This window comes from Ranitomeya imitator, chromosome 7 (genome assembly GCF_032444005.1).
Source record: "Ranitomeya imitator isolate aRanImi1 chromosome 7, aRanImi1.pri, whole genome shotgun sequence".
Lineage (NCBI taxonomy): Eukaryota > Metazoa > Chordata > Amphibia > Anura > Dendrobatidae > Ranitomeya > Ranitomeya imitator.
In genome coordinates, this window is record NC_091288.1 from 69,235,875 (window position 1) to 69,260,020 (window position 24,146).

Below are 24,146 nucleotides of genomic sequence, written 5' to 3' on the forward strand. Positions count from 1 at the left end.
ACAGTGTCTTTTTGTATTTTCTAAATAAAGGATTCAGACCACACCTGCACCGGTGAGTGTTGCCGCTTTGTTCTGTATGCTGTCCTGTTGTTGCTGAACCTAGGAATTGTTTCCAGGAAATGTTTCAATCTGTGGCTGAGGCCACAATCCAGGCAAAGCTTCAAGAAAAAAAAAGAAAAAGGTTGTTCAGAAGGAGCAATTGCCAAGGAAAGGACTTGACAAGAAATGCTGTGGAGCTGTAATGCAACAATGGCTGTGGTGTGGACGTTGTTAACGATAGGGGTGAATTTGTCATTGTTCGAGTAAGTGTGTTGAAATGGTGTTGTCTTGTGGATGTACTGAACTGTGGTTCTGATAAGCGCTTAGTAATGAAAAAGTGTTCTGTTGTGAGGTACAGGGGTGCACCTATTATTGGTGAGAAATAAGGGAGCCTATTTCTGCTTCAAAGCAGGTGGTATTGTGCATTAGGATGAACTATTGGACTGCAATGGGCGAATATACTGAATATACTGTACTTGGGGACCTTTTCTGTCTGTGTCCGCCAGTGGTGAGGCGTTACACCCTTTTCTGTCAGTGCATTTGTTTAATTCTGTTTGGTTGAAGGGCCTTCATATTTGGCACAACAGCCATGCATGGTCTTTGTAAGGCTCTGTAGCAGGAGGCCATGTAGGAGGTCCATTCTGATTTAGTTAGAGACCACTGTGGAACTGAAATGCTGCCTCACAGTTGTATAGGAACAGAAAATAAAGGTTTTGGCTCCAAGAAGAAAAGAAGTGGATAGTTTGACATGTTGTCTGGACTAGTTAACTTGCAGTTGGCATGCATGATTCCTTAGTCCAGATAGTCCATGGTCCAGATCAGTACTCTCTGGCTGTGGAAATGAGCTATGGAAATTTCCTTACAGTCTAGGAATCCAGGCTTGGCTTATGATTAGCCAGGCTGGTGAGAAGTAACAGTAACCTGTTCCACCACATGGTGGAATGCAAGACAGACATATCAAATGCTGCATCGGGGAATCAAGGAGCTCAGAAAATTCATTCATCTCCTGTTCATGGTCAGAGAGCACTGACCTAGACTATGGGTTGGGGTTGCGCGAAGCAATCCACTCATCTCTGCTCATTAGACATGTGGCTTGTCAAACTGAGGAGTGTTGCAGAACTGAGTGCCAAGTTTTGTCTGGTTCACTAGAGGAAAGGGAGAACCAGTGAGCCAGAAGCCAGAGTGTCTTCTCCATCAGAAGAGAAAGGATGGGCTAGAGGCAAAAAGTACGGATGCAGCATTTCCCAAAATGACTCATATACAAAGATTCAGGTGTGGACTTAATAGAAGTGAAATAGATAGAGGCCGGTTAGGGCCGTTAGTGGGAAACTAACGTTAATCAGTCGTCTTCTGTGAAATCATCATGGACTTGACTGAAGTTAGACTTTTTGTGTAAAGGTTGGTGAGACTGCGTAACTGAGTGCGATCGGAAGTGAGCACATGTCTGAGGTCTGTGTGCACCTTTTGAACTGACAGTGACCTGACGAAAGTGAGAGTCATAACAATTGTAAGTTAAGGGCTTCTAATCACGTTATATCCTGCAATGATCAAGTGCACCGTGACACAAGAATGAATGGCTACTAATATCCATGTATGCTGCCCTGCAACCACGGTGCACTGTCCCAAAGACTGTGACCATCAAAAACTGTTGTGCCAGCGATGTGCACAATATTTTCAGTCCCACAATTACCATCTACAAAGGTAAAATTATTTTCAAATGCAAAGAATAGGAACAGTAGAGATAAAAGCCTTAGCGTCCTCCTATCCTTATGGGGGTACAATGGCCACGTTAATAATCTTCATTCAAGTTTTTATTTTTTGCTTCTGAATCAGAGTGTGTGTAATACAAGCAGCAGCAGAGTAAATCGGATGTTGTACTTGATTAAATTTACAGGACAAAATCTACATTCAATAATGTGGACACATTTCTGTTATCAGCCTCGTTCCACATTAATATTTATATATTTAATTAATTTAATTAATATTAATAATACTGTACAGCTGCTTATGATTTGCCTTTAGACCTCCTACGGAGTAAGCACTGTCACCTGCACAATATTTGAGTCCTTTTCATTGTAAAATTATGAAAGTAAATTCCGAGTTGTTAGCTATGTAGAGAGAACCGTATATAAGAATGATTTACAATATCTGGATGTCGATGTGTAAATATCACTAAACCCAGATGTCATCAGAAATATTCTTCCTATTATTACTGCCTTCCAATTAATGGCCCAGATATTTCCTGTTTCCAATTGTCAGAGAGGATTCGGGCTTCATATACCTTGAAGTGCAGCTTCTGCTTCCGTGCGCTTTGCAGTGTGGTCACTGAGCTGAAATATAGAAGGTTAAATCCCTCATTTTGGTTATTACGGCACGCTGCCCTCCCTGTTCTCCCCTAATACAAACCTGACATTTCAGATCTGCACAGCCCAGCTCCTCGGAAATCAGCTGTGCAGAGCTTGGAGGAAGGTTTCAAAGGCTGACTGATCATCAATAGCCCACTGTATCTCAGCAGGCTGATGTTCAGGGGTCCTGAGGTTACAGCTGGTTAACCAGCGCCCTGTTACTGAGCGCTGCAATCCACAGACTCTCCTTCAGAAAATGGGAATACGAGCCATGATATATTGCTACCAGTCTTATCTACAGTGCAAACTCATATACTGTAAATGTAAAGTGCATTGCTTTTTTAAAATATTTTCTATCAATGGGAAATAGGACAATTTTTTAAATGCTGGTCAACGATGCTGCCATATCAGAGATGAGCAACTAAGCAAAGAGGTGTGTGCATGTTAAATGTTATGATTTGTACAGATGACCAGAGGCATAACCTCGAGCTCCTGGGCTGTAGGGCAAAATCTGCCTTTGGCTCCCTTAGGCACCTGGACGCCAAGTCTAGCTGCTACCGCTACACCCCGTACTGCTAGGCTATGAATGCCAATAAGTGCCCCTAGAGGCAAACACAGTCAAGTTCCTCTGAAACAAATCACACTTTAGAGAAGAATATCCGTGTCTGCCTCTTGTTTTTCAACTTACCAATGAACTTTACGAGCGCCAACTGTCATCTATTATCGCATTAGTGGTAAAACCTGTATTCACTGAAGACAGATTTTACCCTTCAAAGGATAATGAAAGACCAGCTCAAACAGAGAAAGAGCTAATTTCTCTGATAATAAATATTAAAATATTTATGTGTCCTATTAGTTGATGAAATAATTTAAAGGATGTTTACTCTTCGGCTAGGTGGCCACAATCAGGAATAGCAGAGCTTTGGGCGCAGTGCATTTGTGTTGCGTCCAAAACGCTGCATTCTACATGACTAGCACAGTGGATGGGATTTATAGAATTCCCATGCCCAACGTGCTTCTATTTAACGCTGCGTAAACTCACCCGCGATGCCAATAGACTGTCATTAGATCCGCATAGTAACCTAAACATATGCATTTATTAGAACACAGGGAAAATACACTGCTTTCAATGCGCTACTATTCCTGATAGTGGCCAGTAGTCTTAAAGTAAAATGGATTTCAGCCTACCGGCATGGTTGTTAAGTATTCAAAGAAACTAGAGTGCTCTCTGGAAGCTCACTCAAACACTAAAAGAACATACAAACTCCATGCAGATGTTTCCTTAAAAGAGATTTAGACTGCAAGTCCCTAGTACTAACCACTGAGCCATCACGTTACCCATACACACATTGCACCACATTTTACAGGTTGCACAATTTAATAAACACATTTTAAGTCTCTTAGATTGATTCTTATTATGGCATCAATTACACTGAATAGATTGCTGGCCACGTGAGAAAAGTAAAATTGCCCCAATGTGAAGGGATTAAAGGTGTTGTCCATGCTCTGATGTTCTCTTAACTCTCTTCTTTTGAGAAAAGTCGAATGCTTCCGTTGGGCACGGGACCACAAGAATGTCGTGTGCACACACGTGACCATCTGCTTGCAGGACCAGCAAACGTATCAGTCCTGGATTAGGCATTAACTAAATTCTTCATACTTCAATTCATTGTTATTTGTTTAACTTTGTAACTAAATCATTTTGAGCTTAAGGAAAAAATGGAAGTTGATTATTTGTTTTACCAAAAATATTATGCTTGTGCTAATATTGGTCACCTCTCGCATCGTATACAGTGGTAGCTAGGAAAAGGCAGTTAATAAATTAAGTCATTGATTTTTTTGCTTATTTTTGCATGAAATCCCTTTACTTTAGTGCAAATCTTCCAATGTACTGTGCCTAAGGCACTCTTTGAGGCTCTTCTGACTAATGTCCTGTGCTGTAGTCGTCCCAGATGATATAAAGAACAAAAGGATCAGCAGAAGGGTAAATGCCAATTTGAGACGAAATACAATGTGATAACATAGTAATAATGCTTGGTCATTGTTTAGCACTAAAATCTTAAATGATGAGAAAAGTTTAATAAATCTGTAGTTCAATTTTAAACTCAAATTGGCTCAAATTTATGAGTTTTGGACATTGCATTATTCTGGGTAACTGGTGTAATACAAATAAAGCATCACCCATACCCAGCCCAGCAACTCTTCCTATATTTCGTAAATGCTTGGTGACTTTATTGCTCACAGTTTTGCTGTCCAAATAAATGTCTGCCTAAGGGTGGTTTCACATTTGCGTCTCTGTGCGTATCATCCGCACAGATCCGTATGCATCATGCGTACCTATCTTTAACATGGCGTACGCAGGGACATGCTTTTGCATCAGTTAGCATGCATCTACGTATGCATGCATCGTTTTTCGGTGTGCTGAGGGGTCCGGCGAACGCAACATGTTGCATTTTTGGAAGCGTCAAAAATCCGTCAAATATGCGCAGGCATGCGCATGCAGATGAGTGTGTTAAAAAATGCATTACTGTCTATGGGAATGCATGTGTACGCATGCGTTCTATGTGCTTGCATACTTTGGACTGCGCATAAACGTAAGCTGATGCGGATAGAAAACACCGCGTAAGCATGCATTTGTATGCATTTTTGCATGAGTTTGCGTATGCAGATAATACGCTGCACACATATATGCAAATGTGAACTTACCCTAATACCATTATATATAAAACAGAACCGAAACAATATGAGCTTTATCTAAGGGACAAATTATTGGTGGTCTACTTCACAGACCCTTTGACCTGGTCTTGGCATATCGAAAGACCAGCCCGCCTTTCCGTGGATAGTTGTATCAGAAATGCTTATCGGTCTGTTTTTGCATTTGCCAATATTTCATAAAGTGTTAGGACTAGTGTTAGAGTTTGAGTACATATATACATTTTTCCCAGCATTTCAAGTTTTCTTCTATCCACACACGAACTGATTCCATAAAATGGGACCCTAACGTGCCTAAACAGAAAACAGCAGCTGCCCCTATGAACCACTTCACCATTTATTCTTCATTGGACTGCTATAGAAAGCGATGCACTGTGTTGGGCCATCTCCAACAGTCCTGTATACAATTGATGAATCGCCACTCCATTCCGAAGGGCGCATTTCAGAGTCCTAATTTTAAACAAGTAGGATTCTAGCTGTTGGCTATTACCATTAGTAATCAATTCTGTGCATTTCTTTTCTCATAGGTTATCCTTATTGTGCCACCTTCTACTCTATATGAACAGCCTACATGGTACATAGGCAGCCCATGTAGCTTCTTTATGGAAGATGGCAAACTTTAGGTGTTGATTCCTTTCTATACATTGTTCTTGCTTTTCTGTGAAGACTTAGAAGAAAGTAGAAAATCAGATTATTAAAAGGGTTATTAGGTCTTTCTTTACAATCGGCTTGAAGGTGGTTGCTGTGGCTAGCCGGTAACCACAATGATCATGTGCCTATTGTGAGCGTTAACGTTCCCATCGCTTAGCGGTGATGACATCAAAAAGGCATTTGACTGTTGAGGCCTCTGATTTGAACACAGAGAACTGTAATTGTCCGTTGGCATTGGTCATTCTATCCTAGATATTAACATGTCCTAACAGTATACTGCAGGTATAGTGAGTGATCCATCTGAATCTATACTTGTCTAATTACAGAAATACACTAGTTTCCTATCAAACTCTATTGTACAAGAAGTAGCCGGTGGGACTGTTCAAGTGAGGAGCAGAAAACAATAGCACACTTCTTGGATTTAGCTTCTCTTCTAAATGCTCAAATATCGTTGCTAGCAAAAGATTTTAACATCGGTAATTAAAGCGGTCTTCCACTTTCTGGAAAGTGGACCCCCAAGTGCTGGAAAATACCTAAAATAACAAACGGAGTGGGTTCTCTCCGGCCCTTAGTCCAGCACCGGTGCCCTGCTCGGGTCTTGTTATATTGACTGCAGTGGTAACGTCACATTGACAGCGCACACCACTACGATAACCAATCACTGAGCTCAGCGGATGGAGGTCTGCTTTCCTGAAAGTGGAAAATCTCTTTAATAATAGGGGGCAGTACTGAACACATTAAATTAGAAAATCATGGCCATCTAAGCACTGACTGATGTTTGAACCTGAAGCTTTTAATCTTCCCTAAAGTCAGTCCCAGATTATCTATCCAATAGCTTCAGTTATTTATTCCCCTGTAAGCTTCTTTACAATGGTAACATATCACAATTCCCAATCATATGTTTCCTAGAAATGATTTGGATCCCTGATTAAATTAATATGTAATACGACGGCAAAACTGCTTATGCATGATCTGGTAGGTAATAAAATATAACCTGATTTTTTATTATTAATATTAAACTGCAGAGGCCTTAATTTACTTTATCCAGAAAGTAATATGGCTTTGAAGCAATTGGAATATTAATACGCTTGATTAAATATGAAACTGTTTATTGGAGCAGAGAGGGATTTTAACCACTTGGTTTTTTTTTTGTTTTTTTCCTCATAATGCTGGAGATGAGAAAGAATTTTAGTAGACAAATTGATTCAGAGCTGACGTATTAAATATTAACTGCAATTTGCCATTAATGTCATGTTTAGAAAAGCATTCAGAATGTGTTTGAAGTTATTCTGTGTTCTTTGTCACTGTTTTATATTTTATGAGCCACTTCTGGGGTATAAAGTCTATATAGGTTAATAAAATGTTTACAGTACTGTGCGCAAATCTCATCTCGACTCCTTTCACAGTAATGCTACAGGAGTGCGTCTGTTTTACTGTAAATTAATCTTTTTATATTGTGAGAACTGCAGCATAACTATATATAAATCCATATACATAAATATATACATATATACATATATCTATAATATAACGCTGGGAGCGTCACTCTGTCTGAAGCCTTTATAGACTGCGCAAGCGCCAGCGCAGTCTGGACCCCACACAGTGACGCTCCCAGGAGATCGCGGTATGCGTAAACACTGAACGCACACCGCGATCTCCAAAGGAGAGGCAGGGACCGCCAGGAGGGTAAGTATCGGCTATATTCACCTGTCCCCCATTCCAGCGCTGCGTGCGGCTCCGTCTCCGTGTCCCGGTCCTCTGCCTGTGACGTTCAGTTCAGAGGGCGCGATGACGCGCTTAATGCGCGCCGCCCTCTGACTGACCAGTCACAGCCAGAGGAGCTGGAAGATGGCGGCGCGCAGCGGTAACACGGGGCCAGGTGAATATAGCAAGTGTCAGGGGCCTGAGCTAGTGGCGATAACGGCACCTGACCCCCACAGCGCGCTGGTGTCCCCGCCTGCTCAGGCCCCCCAGCACTCGGCGCCCAGCGACGATAGGTGAGTATGGTATTTTTTTTTTATATATATTGCAGCAGCATACAGGGCATATACCATGGAGCATCTTATGGGCGCCATAAACCATAAAGGAGCAGTGTACGGGGGCATATACCATGGAGCATCTTATGGGGGCCATAAACCATAATGGAAAAGTGTACGGGGCATATACCATGGAGCATTTTATGGGGGCCATAAACCTTTATGGAACAGCGTAAGGGGCATATACTATGGAGCATTTTATGGGGCCATCAACCATAATGGAGCAGTGTACGAGGGCATATACTATGGAGCATCTTATGGGGGCCATAAACCTTTATGGAGCAGTGTACGGGGCATATACTATGGAGCATCTTATGGGGGCCATTAACCTTGATGGAGCAGCGTATGGGGCATATGGATGGGAGCAGCAAATTAAAGAATGGTGGCGCAGGATGGGAGCAGCACATGACAGAACGGGGGCGCAGGATGGGAGCAGCACATGACAGAATAGGGCAGCACATGACAGAACGGGGGTGCAGGATGGAAGCAGCACATGACAGGATGGGGGCGCAGGATGGGAGCAGCACTTGACAGAACGGGGGCGCAGGATGGGAGCAGCACATGACAGAACGGGGGTGCAGGATGGGAGCAGCACATGACAGAACGGGGGCGCAGGATGGGAGCAGCACATGACAGAACGGGGCGCAGGATGGGAGCAGCACATGACAGAACGGGGGCGCAGGATGGGAGCAGCACATGACAGAGCGGGGCGCAGGATGGGAGCAGCACATGACAGAATAGGGCAGCACATGACAGAACGGGGTTGCAGGATGGCAGCAGCACATGACAGAACGGGGGTGCAGGATGAAAGTAGCACATGACAGAATGGGGGCACAGGATGGGAGCAGCACATGACAGAATGGGGGCGCAGGATGGGAGCAGCACATGACAGAACGGGGGGCAGGATGGGAGCAGCACATGACAGAACGGGGGTGCAGGATGGGAGCAGCACATGACAGAACGGGGGCGCAGGATGGGAGCAGCACATGGCAGAATAGGGCAGCACATGACAGAACGGGGGTGCAGGATGGCAGCAGCACATGACAGAATGGGGGTGCAGGATGGAAGCAGCACATGACAGAACGGGGGCGCAGGATGGGTGCAGCACATGTCAGAATGGAGGCACAGGATGGGTGCAGCACATGCCAGAATGGAGGCGCAGGATGGGTGCAGCATATGTCAGAATGGAGGCGCAGGATGGGAGCAGCACATGTCAGAATGGAGGTGCAGGTTGGGTGCAGCACATGTCACAATGGAGGCGCAGGATGGGTGCAGCACATGACAGGATGAGGATGCAGGATGGAGCAGCACATGACAGGATGGGGACGCAGGATGGAGCAGCACACGACAGGATGGGGACGCAGGATGGAACAGCACATGACAGGATGGAGACATATACCAATATAAATGCACGCCACCCGGGCGTAGAACAGGTTCAATGGCTAGTATATACTGTATATATATATATATATATATACATCAAGGTGACAAACTGGATTCTCCGGGTTCCCGGTACTAAATGATGAACATGTGATCTAAATATTCAAACTGTCTAATTTATAGGATTGTTCTTAATATCAACTACAACTATCCATAAGATGGATTATAACTTGAAGATCGGTGATCCCAAGAACAGGGCTCTGAAATTCCCACTCTATTCATTCCTTATGAGACTGCTGGAGCTCCATCCGCCTGTTCCATCAGGAATCAATGGAGCAGTGGCAAACCGGTGAGGCTATCCCTCCATTTAGAAAGGGCATGTCAGAACCCTATTCTTGGGACTGGTGGGGGTCTCAGTGGTCGAACCCTCAATGATCTGAAAGTTATCACATAATCTCTAATAACTCTTTAATTGAATCTACATATGAACAGGGTTTCTATACTGCACAATTTAGTGCCCCATTTTGAGTGAAAGGGAGGAACCAATCTACATTTAAAAGACCCTCTTTTGAGCACAGACTTGAAATTCAATGTTTAAAGAATCATTCCTTTCTACAGGGTGGGCCATTTATTTGGATACACCTAAATAAAATTGGAATGGTTGGGGAAATCAACTTCCTATTTGTGGCACATTAGTATATGGGAGGGGGAAAACTTTTCAAGATGGGTGATGACCATGGCGGCCATTTTGAATTTGGCCATTTTGGATCCAAATGTATTTTTTCAATGCGAAGAGGGTCATCTGACACAGCAAACTTATTGAGAATTTCACAAGAAAAACAATGGTGTGCTTGGTTTTAACGTAACTTTATTCTTTCATGAGTTATTTACAAGTTTATGACCACTTATAAAATGTGTTCAAAGTGCTGCCCATTGTGTTGGATTGTCAATGCAACCCTCTTCTCCCACTCTTGACACACTGATAGCAACACGGCAGAAGAAATGCTAGCACAAGCTTCCAGTATCCATTGTTTCAGATGGTGCACATCTAGTATCTTCACAGCATAGACAATTGCCTTCAGATGACCCCAAAGATAAGGATCTAATGGGGTCAGATCGGTAGACCTTGGTGGCCATTCAACTGGCCCATGATGACCAATCCACTTTCCAGGAAACTGGGGCCAAACTCTTGCATTATTTAATTAGAACTGCTTCACCATCATACTAAACAGTGCAGGTATTATTTGCGCTCACATTGCTAGGGTTATTCAGTTTAGTTTATCTCCTGAAGCTCTCCATCATGGATTGCCATTTGGCATCCACAAATGCGTCTGTCACAGGCCGACCTTGGACTGTGATGCATGGACTGTCTACAGGTCTCCTGATCTAAACATGACAGCCTCAAGGTGTCTACTTTGGGTCTGGAGACCTTAGGCCCCTCCGTGAACCATGACACATGGATATTAATGAAACAGCTGCTGAGTCGACCTTTCAGAGCCATCATCAGTACTCCAAATGAGTAAGTTCTGATATCAATGTTGTTGAATGTAGGCAAAAAGAGTGGGGAAAAGCCGGAGTTTAGAAGCCACTTACATAAGTTCTTTACTTTTCAATGATGTTTTTATTGTGAACAAATAAAATACAAAGTATAACATTTGACAACACTCTGCCTGCACAATTGGTTTGGGCAGCATGAATCACGTGCCAAGTTCCCTTTAATTGCAGATTCTCTCTTCTGCTCCTGGACTCCTATTTCCTTCTGGGGGGCACCACATAACACCAACTAGGGGTATCAATGCCGCCAATGTAACACCTCTTCTATTTAACAGCTTGCAGGACCTTAAAGATTGGGTTGGTGACCACCATCTTAGAGGTACCACCTCCTAACCCCAACTCTCCACCACTTACAAACTATGATTCAGCTGCCATGTATCTCCGTTAGTTGTGTTTTTGAATGAATGCACATTCTTTATTCTTTTCTGTCGTTTCTTGTATGGCCAAACCAGATTAAAATGTCTAAAGAAGTAAAAACTAGAATTTTCCTTTTGTACTAACATCATTCACTTAAAAGGACTATTGTTTAAGTTACAGTAATCTGTCTATTCTCTACCATGTACAGATCTGGTGCCGATCATCCTCTGACAGAGGAGAGTTTGTCAGTTGTATCCCCAAAAATGTCACCCTATTGTCAATGGCACCTGGAAAACAAAGATCAATGCAGAAAACAACAAATATTTTATTTTCCGTGCTTTTAAAAGCCTTCCTGGCATAACATCCCTGCCTCATTACCAGCTGAACATTTTAATTTTTTTTAAAGTCTTAATTAACAAGTTTTCACTGAAGCCACGAGCAAAGCACAACAAAGATTGCGAGTTTTGTGCCAACACAATCCCCAGTACGGGCAGCAATCCTCTGGCTTCATTGTCCTGTGTTGGCAGAAAGCTGCATTTCAGACTGTCTCTGTTAATTTTAATGTTCTTTATCCCACCTCTCATTTTGTAAGAATTTTGTGTTATCGGCGAACAGATCAGTAGGACTGTCTCCGCCGTAGTTGTGCTGTATGTGGCAGTGAATAAAGAATGATTATGAGATGAGAATGCAAGATCTCCGATACATAGCAAGAGGTTAATAGACCTGACACATCATTTATTGTTCGCCTCCCTGTCGGTGGAAAGTGTGAACCCACACAATGGAGGTCAGCACAATTGCTGGTGTCTGGTACAATGGATGTTTAGGATGCTACATCTATTGTTATTTCATATTCTCTTTACGATTGTTCATGTTTTACAGAGATTCTAAATGGAGGAGTCTATCTGGATCGGAATGACTTTCTATGTTACGCAGACACCATAAACTGGCAGGACATTGTCCGCAATCCCAATGCTACAGTGATCTCCATGAACAGAAATCCAAATTGTAAGTCTGCATGCTATTGCATTTTTTATTAAGGTGATCATTAGAGTTGAGAGAATTTTTCAAAATTCGATTCCGAATATGATCGGCGCTGAATATTATTTTTGCAATATTCACCGAACAGAGACAAACGTCATAAGACTCAATGCAAGTAGAAATTATCTAATATGTTCGGAATCGATCATCAAACATAAATTCGGCACGAATAGGGTGCAAATATGGCACAAAAATGGCAAATTTAGATTCGGCGACCGATTCCGTACAAATTTGCTCAGCTCTAGTGATCACCCGGTCATGTGTCTATGTTAGGTGGTTTGAGATTCCAATGTGGGTAAGGTAAAAGCATAGAAAAAACTGTGGCACTCACCTCGTGGCTAAAAAGTTATTCCATTATTACCGTAAGGAGGATACAGACAGACAGAAAAAAGTGCAATGGCTGTTTCGCCCTGCCTAGTGCTTTGGACCCTTGATGAAGCGCTTGACAGAGTGAAACATCCAACGCTCTTTTTTCTGTTTTTCTGTATCCTCCGTCCGGTACGTAATAAAGGAATAACTTTTTAGCCATGGGATGAGTGCCACAGTTTTTCTCTGTTCCTATTCTTGAAGTTTCTTGTTGAACACCACATGTGACTATGTTATAACTGACTCAGGACTTGATCAATGATATTAATCTCCATATATTACTCCATTCATATAATTCCAATTGCTAGTACTACCGACTTATCCTCCTTGCAATTGAAGGTAAAACTTATCTATCAAGAAATGACTTGTTTACCAGCAGCAGAACTATAATCTAGAGATTTGCCGAGTAAGGGCTCACTTACACGAGCGTATAAAGTGGCCAAGTGATAGCCAATGTTTTATCGGATAGCCCTCGGCCCAAAGTCATACTATGGAGCAATACAGATTGGTGATCACTTTCTGATGCTGATTCATCATGAGAAAACAATTGCAGCATGCTGCTGGTGTTTCTGAGAATTGGATCGCACACATCCACACAAGTCTATGGGTGCATGTGAAACATGTGAAACATCGGACTGCGCTCTGATGTCATCTGAGTGCGGTCCGACATTCATAGACTCAGGGAAAGGAGAACATGCAAGAGAATTGGCTGACAGTAAAGTGACACTAGGAAAAGGCTCTCATAAAGTTCAATCCAAGTGATATTAGAATAATCGGGCCTCATACTGAGTGACAGCATTACTAACTATGGGGCACTATACCATTGGAATATGAGGGGAAAATTTTACACTGCTGGGTCACTAGAGCTAGCGGCAGCAACTGTCGGATGATGAGAGCAGTTGTCCCATCAGCTGCCACCAGTGACCAGAGGTAAACTTTATACCTCCAATCACAGCTGAGCGCTCACGCTGTCTTTTGACAGCATGGGAACCGCGGCTATCCGACCTGCAGGGATGATTTCACCGCTGATCAGAAGCAGTGTTTGCCGTGTTGTCATGCACATGACAGCTTGACAAACATCCGGAGTTCAGGCACCCGAACCCAAACAGTAACACAGACTTCCTGGTGAAGTCCATGTTCGGTGTGTGTGTGTGAGTGAATAGTAGGTGTCCAGTGCTGACGCCGAACATTACTGTTCAGGTTCACTCATTTCTACCCAAAAGTCATTAACTCTGTAAATTAGTATACTTTATAACACCACCTTGAAAAATTATGTGAAAATCTGAAATGTTGACCTACTGAAATGTAGGTTCCATAAATGCACTCAATATTTGGTCGGGATTCCTTTTGCATCAATTACTGCATCAATGCAGCATGTGACACTGCTGAGGTTTTATGGAAGCCCAGGTTGCTTTGATAGCAGCCTTAAGCTCATCTGCATTGTTGGGTCTGATGTCTCATCTTCCTCTTGATAATACCTTAAAGATTCTCTATGGTATTAAGGACAGGTGAGTTTCCTGGCCAATCAAGCACAGTGACACTCTTGTTTTTAAACAAGGTATTGGTACCTTTGGCAGTGTGGGCAGGTGCCAAGTCTTGCTTAAGAATGAAATCTCCATCTCCAAAAAGCTTTTTGGCAGAGGGAATCATGAAGTGCTTTAAAATTTCGTGGTAGACGGCTGCGCTGACTTGATAAAACACAGTGGACCTATACCAGCAGATAACGTGGCTCCTCAAACCATCACTGATTATGGAAACTTCACACTAGACCTCCAGCAGCTTGGATTGTGGCCTCTCCACTCTTCCTCCAGACTCTGGGACCTTGATTTCCAAATGAAATGCAAAATTTACTTTCATCTGAAAACAACACTTTGGACAACTGAGCTACAGTCCAGTTCATTTTCTCCTTGGCCCAGGTAAGACGCTTCTGGCATTGTCTACTGGTCATGAGTTGCTTGACACAAGGAATGTGACACTTGTAGGCCATGTCCTGCATATGTCTGTGTGAGGTGGCTGTTGAACCAATGAAGCAGCAGTCCACCCCTTGTGAACCTCCTCCAATTTTTTGAATGGCCTTTATAACAATTCTTTCTAGACTGCTGTTATCCCGGTTGCTTGTGCACCTTTTTCTACCTCACTTTTCATTAATTTGTTTGGATACAGCACTCTGTGAACAGCCAGCTACTTTATCAAAGACCTTTTGTGGCTTACCCTCTCTGTTGAGTGTGTCAATGACAGCCTTCTGGACATCTGTCAAGCAGCAGTCTTCCCCATGATTGTGGAGCCTACTGAAACAGACTAAGGAACCTTTTTAAACTCTTAGGAAGTCTTTGCAGTTGTTTTTTCTAAATTATTCTAATTTACTGACATAATGACTTTTGGGTTTTCATTGGCTGTAAGCCATAATCACCAAGATAAACAGAAATAAACACTTGAAATAGATCACTCTGTTTGTAATGACTCTATATAATATATGAGTTTCACTTTTTGCATTGAAGAACTGAAAAAAATAACTTTTACCTGACATTTGAATTTAGTGAGAAGCACTTGTATGTATCCCTTGCATTATATATATATATATATATATTTATATATACACATCCCCCATCCAGGTATATATCTCCTATCCTGGTTTTATACACTGCTCAAAAAAATAAACGGAACACTAAAATCCCACATCCTAGATATCACTGAATGAAATATTCCAGTTGTAAATCTTTATTCATTACATAGTGGAATGTGTTAAGAACAATAAAGCCTAAAAATGATCAACGCAAATCACAAATAATATCCCACGGAGGTCTGGAGTTGGAATAATGTTCAAAATCGAAGTGGAAAATTAATTTACAGGCTGATCCAACTTCAGTGGAAATGCCTCAAGACAAGGAAATGTTGCTCAGAAGTGTGTTCGGCCTCAACGTGCCTGTATGACCTCCCTACAATGCCTGGGCATGCTCCTGATGAGGCGGCAGATGGTCTCCCGAGGGATCTCTTCTCAGACCTGGATCAAAGCATCCGCCAACTCCTGGACAGTCTGTGGTGCAATGTGACATTGGTGGATCGTGCGACACATGATGTCCAAAATGTGTTCAACCAGATTCATGTCTGCGGAACAGGCGGGCCAGTCCATAGCTTCAATGTCTTCATCTTGCAGGAACTGCTGGCACACTCCAGCCACATGAGGTCTAGCATTGTCATTCATTAGGAGGAACCCAGGGCCAACCGCACCAGCATATGGTCTCACAAGGAGTGTGAGGATCTCATCTCGGTACCTAATGGCAGGCAGGCTACCTCTGGTGAGCACATGGAGGGCTGTGCAGCCCTCCAAAGAAATGCCACCACACATCTTTACTGACCCACTGCCAAACCATTCATGCTGAAGGATGTTGCAGGCAGCAGATCACTCTCCACAGCATCTCCAGACTGTCATGTCTGTCACATGTGCTGAGTGTGAATCTGCTTTCATCTGCGAAGAGCACAGGGTACCAGTGGTGAATTTGCCAATTCTGGTGTTCTGTGGCAAATGCCAAGCATCCTGCATGGTTTTGGGCTGTGAGCACAACCCCCATCTGTGGGCGTTGGGCACTTAGACCATCCTCAGTTTCTAACCGTTTGTGCAGACACTTGCACATTTGTGGCCTCCTGGAGGTCATTTTGCAGGGCTCTGGCAGTGCTCCTCCTGTTCCTCCGTGCACAAAAGGCTGGGGTAGCGGTCCTGCTGCTGGGTTGTTGCCCTCCTACGGCCCTCTCCACATCTCTTGGTGTACTGGCCTGTCTCCTGGTAGCGCCTCCAGCCTCTGCACACTACGCTGACAGACACAGCAAACCTTCTTGCTACAGCTCGCATTGATGTGCCATCCTGGATGAGCTGCACTACCTGAGCCACTTGTGTGGGTTGTAGAGTCTGTCTCATGCTACCACGAGTGTGAAAGCACAACCAACCTTCAAAAGTGACCAACACATTGCCAAAGAGCATTGGTACTGAGATGTGGTCTGTGGTCCCCAACTGCAGAACCACTCCTTTATTGAGTGTGTCTCGATAATCAATGTTCTTAATGTGGTATCACCTGAAGAAGGGTCATAAAGACTGAAATGCGTTGAATAAACCGCCAATAATTCTTTCACTACGTCTGGCTTCGAATTATTTAGCAGTGCGGACATAATCCACAAATCTTCCTTTATAACATTCCTGTTATGGTCGCATGTCGACCCGTGGATCTGCTGCAGCTGGCATATACATGCTTTCACTACATCACGATCAGGTGAGCAGCTCTTTGTTTATACGACACTTGTAAATCATGAGATAAGACCCTATCTGCGCTTTTCTTTTTCCTGCAAGTTTTTATTACCATTCAGTGATATCTAGGATGAAGTATTTTAGTGTTCCCTTTATTTTTTGAGCAGTACATATCATCCTGGTATATATGTGTCCCTTACCCTGGGCCCCATCCTGTTATATATGTCCCCTACCCTTGGCCCTATCCTTGTATTATATATTTGTCTCCCATCCAGGAATATACCCCCATCCTAGTATATGTTTCCCATTCTGCCACTGTTCAATAATGCATCGAAAAACATAAACCATTATACTCAACTTCTATCAGCTCCCTCACCGTGTGGTGTCCTCTTCTAAAGCTGGCAGCTGACTTCGGCATGCAAGCGATGGGACCGCATGATGTCACGGCCATGCGTCCTCAGTCATGTGCATGTCAATATCAGCTGCTAGCCTCTGATTGGCTGGCAGCATGTAGTGCCGTGCATGCACCAGACAGGACTCACATCCAGTAAAAGATTGTCCTGCTGTTGGCGGGCCCCCACCCGCACTGTCCCTTTTGCTGTCACGACCTTTGCAACCATGGCCATTATGCCCTTGATGATTTGCATAATCATCCCAATTCTCTTGAATGAGGAATACACACTAGTGTGACCATAGCCTTATTTTGATTTTTTTTCCTACAAACCTATACATCTTTCTGCTCGGCTTCTCCTTCTGTATACCATGGCATCCAAAGTTCTGGCATCCAAACTGCATGTACCGTGTCACAGGTTATTTTTCAGACACAGCATCAATTTAAGCTAGAGATGCTCATTTTTGGTTCAATGTGATGGAGATATACTGTATATACAATATTCATTTCTATTACATTTTTCACTCTAAAAATGATAGTTGAAAAATACATTACTTCTAAGTGTTGTAATCAGATGTTAAGATGAACTGGGTCTCTTTTTGCTGTCTGCAGTGATGGAAGATAATTAGAAAACATTTCCTCTCTGGACAAGTTAATCCCGGTGCTGATTGTTTCATTATTTCATTATACGACCCCACTAGGATTGGGGATCATTTCTATAGTTCACTTGAAGAACTCACAGCTCATCCTGGGAAGTTGTAATTGTTACCAGTCATTGACAATGGCTCTCATAGGTTGTGATTGTTACTGCTAATAACACTGTCTAATGACACTTACTCGGGCTATTAGGGCTTTGAGTGGCAACTGGTTTCTGTAAGTGGCCGCAGAACATATCTGTATTTAGAGCATCGTGGTGAATTGAGCAGAGCAGTAAAGCATTAGAGGGATCTGCTCTACCAGAAACATATTGTACAACGGCTCCTGGCATCCTCATAATGCTCCATCAAATCACTGTGCAATTGCAATTACTGCATCCCGAGCAAGCACAACGAGATCCGACCATGCACTGATTAACCAAAGCAATTAGCATACCTGTAGTAAATCACGAAAGGGTGAATCTCATTTTTAAACGTAGCGTCCTCAAATCAAACCAGTTCCAAAAAAAGATGGATATTTAATTATGCTTGGATTGTCTTTTTACCTCTATTTTAGATATATATCTTCTTAGAGAGCTAGGTGGCAACTAATAAGACCTGCCCGGTTCAGTTTATGGAGCCAATACCTGATACATGCTGCCTACAGACTGGGCAGAAAAGACTACTGCATGCAAAGAGCAGGCAGTTCCTGCATTGGTCTGCCACATGGATGAGCTCACGGAACCCGTCATGTCCACAATTTGTCAATAAACTAATTGCTCATCTGAACTTAGAATGAGGTTTCCATCGAGATCTACAGCATTTTTCGAACTATAAGATGCACTTTGTCCCCCTAAAGGGGTTGTGTACTGGCTATTGGGGTGTGCCTAAATATTTTGGTAAGATGTCCCATATCTATAATTATATACCTTTATAGGATGGATGTACACCTTTATGTGTTGTGAATTTCTTTAGAGCCTGCCTTCTTTTGCCCATCTCTATAACATTACTTCTCTTGCAATTGAAAAACATTTAATACTGTTAAAGGATACACTGTATATAACTAATATTAAATTTGTTGCCATATTCCATTTCCTGAGATGGGGATTTAAAGGCATGGTTGCCAAAATGATAGGGTGTTTTTTTTCCAGTTTGATTCTTGTACTGTAATGTGATATTGAATTGATACATTATTGAGTGCCACCTACTGGCATATGTATGTCTTTTTTATACTACTTATGTGTTGTAATAAAGATTCTGTGTATGTTTTTGTTTAAAAATGCTCCCTTGTTTCTCCTATTTTTCAGTGTCATTTTTGGAGTGGTGTAGTAGGGGAATGGTAAACCTACCTGGCCAACTAATCAATATGAGTCTGGGTTTTTGTGTATTAGTCCGAAAAATACGGTAGCTTTTAAAAGTCCACACTGATTATAGCAACCACTAATCCAGTATGTAAAATAAGTTATCTGGAGATTTACATAAGTTCCATTTCTGATAAAGATCAGCCGGTGCTGAAGGATGCGTGTGATTATATGTTAGGAGATGCAGATGGCAAACATACCGCTCAAAGAAGAGTAAAACATGATATAAAGACTAATTTATTATCTGCAAATGCATGTCATATTATAGCGGGAACATTCTCGGCAAACTGTTCACTTGTCAAATTGCTGTTTGCAGTTGAGCCCACAGCTTTTCAGATCCAATTAGTCACAGAAAAAGCAATCACAGGCAGGGAACAGAACCTTCACATTTGTCTAGCCTTCGGAAGGTTGATGATGTTGTACAGGGGGGATAATAGGTGATTCACAGCTAGAAAATGTCCACTGATTTGTCTGACACAAGGGTCTAATAACGTGAGAGGTCCCCTGTCTTTTCTAACAACCTCCACCTTCCGATGTTATGTTCTCGCCATCCTCTTACCTACTACTGTATTTAGAATTCCCCGGCTACTCTTCATTGTCCTGAATACAGTTTTTTTCATTTATAGCACTGCAATATAAAACATGACAGTTGATAATATCTAAAGGTCCACCTTATGTGACCATTTTTGACTAGTAGGCTATTCCCAAGCTAAATTTGACCTCTATCTCTAACAGTTTCCAAGTTACCGCAGTGCTGTGACAGTACATGTATAATGTGTCAGCCCATGTTATATCACCGGGGGCATTTCTGGGCTGCGTGTAACCTTATCAGTTTATTTCTGGAGAAGGGCATGCCAAAAAGTAAAACGCAAAAGTGCAAACAATCTGAGCCGACCATGTACCTGCCTATATAACCATGGCACAAAGCAAGGGTATTATTACTAAAAAGGCACGGAGTAGCGGCAAGGATAGAAGAGATAATCCATTCAGAGAAGAAGAAATTTCATGAGTACCTTGTTTTCTAAAAGCATCCCCACTGATAATCGTATTACACACGGTCCATGGCTTCTGTACCTCAATTATTGGTTTCTGAGACGCATGGTTTTGGATAGCTATGACGGTTGACAATATTTTCGTATTTTTAGATTTATTAGTCATCATCAGTAAATAATTATTATGTGCAAAACCTGCTTTCTATCCCATAATGTAATGTAATGAGATTTATAAAAGAATAAAAGAATAAAATGTATATAAGATACAATTTTAAGTTTGAAACAAGTAATTTGATGTAATTCAGGTAAATCTGTTAATTACTAACTGGTAAAAAAAAGTGGAGAGGGTCACTGCTTGTTAATATTTGGAAAGGTAAGTTACTTTATTTACCTAAAATGATGTTGTCACTGAAAAACCAATTGTAACAACTCTGTTGGTGGGTGTCCCAGGACCAGGGGTTTCTTCCCTGTCCCTAACGCTAGAGGGCATCCTAGCTCGCTCTGTTCCCCGGGTTAATTCTGAGGGTGAAGATGCCGGGGCCATGTACCTTGCCTTAGTTCCTCAATCCGCCCTAAAGTCTGTACCCTTCCCCCACCCAAGGAAGAGGGGAACATATGTGTACCCTAATACACCAACTAGACTAACAAAGTAATACAAACAGGGATAACAAAAAATACAAACATACAAATATACTCAAACAACAGAGGAATGCATCAGAGAGCGGAGGATGGGGTTAAACCAAAATAGGAGAAGAAAGGGAATTATCACACACACAAAACCTAGCAACAGTCACAGATAAATCCACCAAACGCTTTTTCCAATAACAACCACTAACAACCTCCAGCCGTGCAGCATAAGTTAGCTCTGGGAATGAGTGCTAGCCAGGGCCCAGTTTTTATAGGAGATGGGAGTGGCTAACAATGTACAGCTGAGAGCCTTAACACAGGAAAGCTTCCAGGAGCTCTCATCTGAGCAGATTATCCTCTGCACTGCTAAAAGAAATTTACACTGTTTAAAATGAAGGTGAAGTGCTTCTAATCAGTGCAGGAGTAGAAGAAATCAGGGTCTGTGGTCTTCTGGCATCTCTCTGTTGCGGTAAACCCGTGACATCAGTCCAATGTGCTGGTCACTATGGATCCAATTCATTATTTTTTGGGGGGATAAGTCACTTTTCTTTTTTGCCTTGTGGTATTAGTTTTTGGTGCTAAAGGAAAAATGGTATGAATTTGGTGTAAAGTAAAAAAAGAAAATGGGCTTACTTCCTGTCTTGAACTGTTTTCTTTCAACATTTGAACCAAAAGTCACAAAAAATTGCACCAAAATACTAGAGTACTCAAAAATACACAAAGGGGGGATTAGTGTCTAAATTGTGCAACTTTTTAAAAAAGTCGTCATTGATGTATCAAGGGAAAACATCTGGATGTGCTAAACTCCACTCACAAAAGGGAGAACAAGAAGAAAACAAACAGGCAAGAACATATAACATAGACTTAAGAAAGGCCCATATAGAATAATGAATTTGGTGCAAACAAAAATAGGCACAATACACACAAAACTAGATGAAAAAACAGTTGCAAAGGCAATTAAGAATTGGGGTCGGAGTGATGATCCCTGCCTCTTGTCAAGTGTAATCTGTCTCTAGCAGTAGAAAATACAAAATGAATTACAGGAAGTGGAGCTGGTCTGTGTCTCTCTGTCTCTAGTCTCATGTCTGTCAGTATTTGGCTGACAAGTCATTGGACAATGGCAGGAGCAATGCATACTTGAAAATGAGGATAAGGATGTACCAGAACTCATAGTTCTGGCAGGATGCTGATGAAGAAGGACCACCTTTTTGATGAAAGAGGATGGTAAATTGCAAAGCAGGTTCTTGGAATTTGTACCAAAAGCAGCTTTAACCTATTTGGATGAGAGCAGCAAGTCCAAGCTTTAATAACAGGGACTCGTTGACGATGAAATGCATTTAAACAGGGGCTTCTACAAGGTATCTAATATGGAAGGGGTGGTATGTGGAGGATGTATTTATGTATTTATCACTCAGTATCTAAGGGTGCGTGTCCACGATCTGGATTGTCGGCACTTTGAACGGAGTGGAAAATTCGTTCCGCTCAAAGCGCCGCCCCCTTCTATACGCATGGTAATTCCGGATGTGTTCATTGTACACATCCGGAATCTCTGCACCCTATACGTAGGACCCTGTTATTTACCTTGCGACGATGGAGCGTCGCCACAAGGTAAACAGACGTGCTACATTCTAAAAAGACATGCCTCATGTCCGTAAACGCAGGGCCACCGGATGCCTATTTACACACACAGTGGAGACAGGATTTCATAAAATCCCTTCCACTATTCTGTAACATCTGGGCACTGTGGGTTGAACGCTGCGGTTGTATGCAGCGTTCAATCCGCAGCTAATCCGGATGTAATCCGGCCCGTGGACACATACCCTAATTGCTCACAATTGTGTAGTAACTGAACAAAGTCTTGATAAAATATTAGCAAACACTATTTTAGCCTATGTTCCGATGGTCGCTAAGGGTACTTATTCCCTCATTGCCATTTTAAAATGGTGATCGGAAATAAGGCTGTTTCACCTCAAAGGGGCAGAAAAATTCTAGGGTATTGACTACCGGGGGTAGCTGAGACCCAAGAGAACATAATTACGTGATCACCGTTATTCACTGAATAACGGCGATAACAAAAAAAGTGTTCTGGTTGTTTCAGCTATTGTGCTCTCCTCTGGCATAAAATACATGTCAGAGGAGAGAGAAATGATGCCCGCTGAGACCCCTGGTACCTCTGCCATCTCCCAGTCCCTCCTGATCAGTCCCCTGGCCCAGCATCATCTCCTATGGGGAAAAAATGGTGGACACATGCACAGTATGCTTGGAGAGATCTGCCGGCTGGTACCTGGCAACAATAGGAAATTTTTCCTATTGGTTCCTTTTGATCATTGTGATAGACTCTATCACAGTGATCAAAAGAAAAAAAATAGTAAAACAAATCCCCCTTTGTTACCCCAATAGTTGCATAAAAAAATATAATTTATATATTTTTTCCATTCTTTGTAGTTGGGCTTAGAGTCAGGATTAGGGTTAGAGTTATGACTATGTTAGGGTTAGGGGTGTGTTAAGCTTAACGTTGACGTTAGGATTAAGGGTGTGTTAGGGTAGGGGTTGGGGTTAGAAGAGGGTTTTTTCAAAAGTAAGAAAAAAATGATGATGTGATGGATAGTGTTGAGCGCAAATGTTCGCTACTCAAGTTTGCACCGGGTGCTGGGGTATGCACGGAGTATCGCAGATCCCCACATGGTTTCTTTTGGATGTCTAATGCGAAACATGCAGGGCAGAGACTCGAGCATGCCATTTGAGTACCCATGACATTCGGTGCATACCTGAGCAAACTGGAGTACTTGCGTTCAACACTAATGACAACATATTCAATATGACGGCCCAATGTTATCAAATTCTGTATCATACCTGCGGGTTCAAGATACTCACTATACCCCTGAATAAAATCTTTGAGGAGTGTGGTTTCCAAAATGGGGTCACTTTTGGGGGTTTCCACTGTTTATGCAGATTTGGGGCTCACCAAAAGCAACATGGCATCCGCTAATTATTCCAGCAAATTTTACATTCAAGAAGTCAAATGGCACTCCTTCCCTTCCGAGCACTACTGTGCGCCCAAACAGTAGATTTCCCGTGCAAATAAAGTATCAGCGTACTCAGGAGAAATTGCACAACACATTTTGTGGTCCATTTTCTCTTGTTATCCTTGTGAAAATTAAAAACTTTGGGTCTAAAGTAAATTTTTTGTGAAAAAAAATTGAATGTTAATTTTTTTCCTCCCACATTGATTCAGTTTCTGTGAAGCACATGAAGTGTAAATAAACTTCTTGAAAGTGGTTTTATTCCCCCAGAGGGGTGCAGTACTTAGAATGGTGCCACTTTTAGTTATTTTTTGTCACAGGCCCCTCAGTTATTTCAAATGTGGGGTGGTCCCTATAAAAAATGGTTTTGTAAATTTTGTTTGAAAAATGAGAAATTGCTGG

At 42.3% G+C, this 24,146-nt stretch overlaps 1 protein-coding gene across 2 annotated transcripts in view; it reads left to right on the forward strand.

Moving 5' to 3' along the window:
- ERBB4 (erb-b2 receptor tyrosine kinase 4) overlaps nucleotides 1-24,146 on the forward strand; it is a 1,426,503-nt gene that overhangs the window by 827,846 nt on the left and 574,511 nt on the right. For both annotated transcript variants that reach the window (XM_069733421.1, XM_069733420.1), the window contains exon 4: nucleotides 11,954-12,079. In XM_069733421.1, the coding sequence (XP_069589522.1) occupies nucleotides 11,954-12,079 (126 nt within the window). The remainder of the gene's footprint in view (nucleotides 1-11,953; nucleotides 12,080-24,146) is intronic.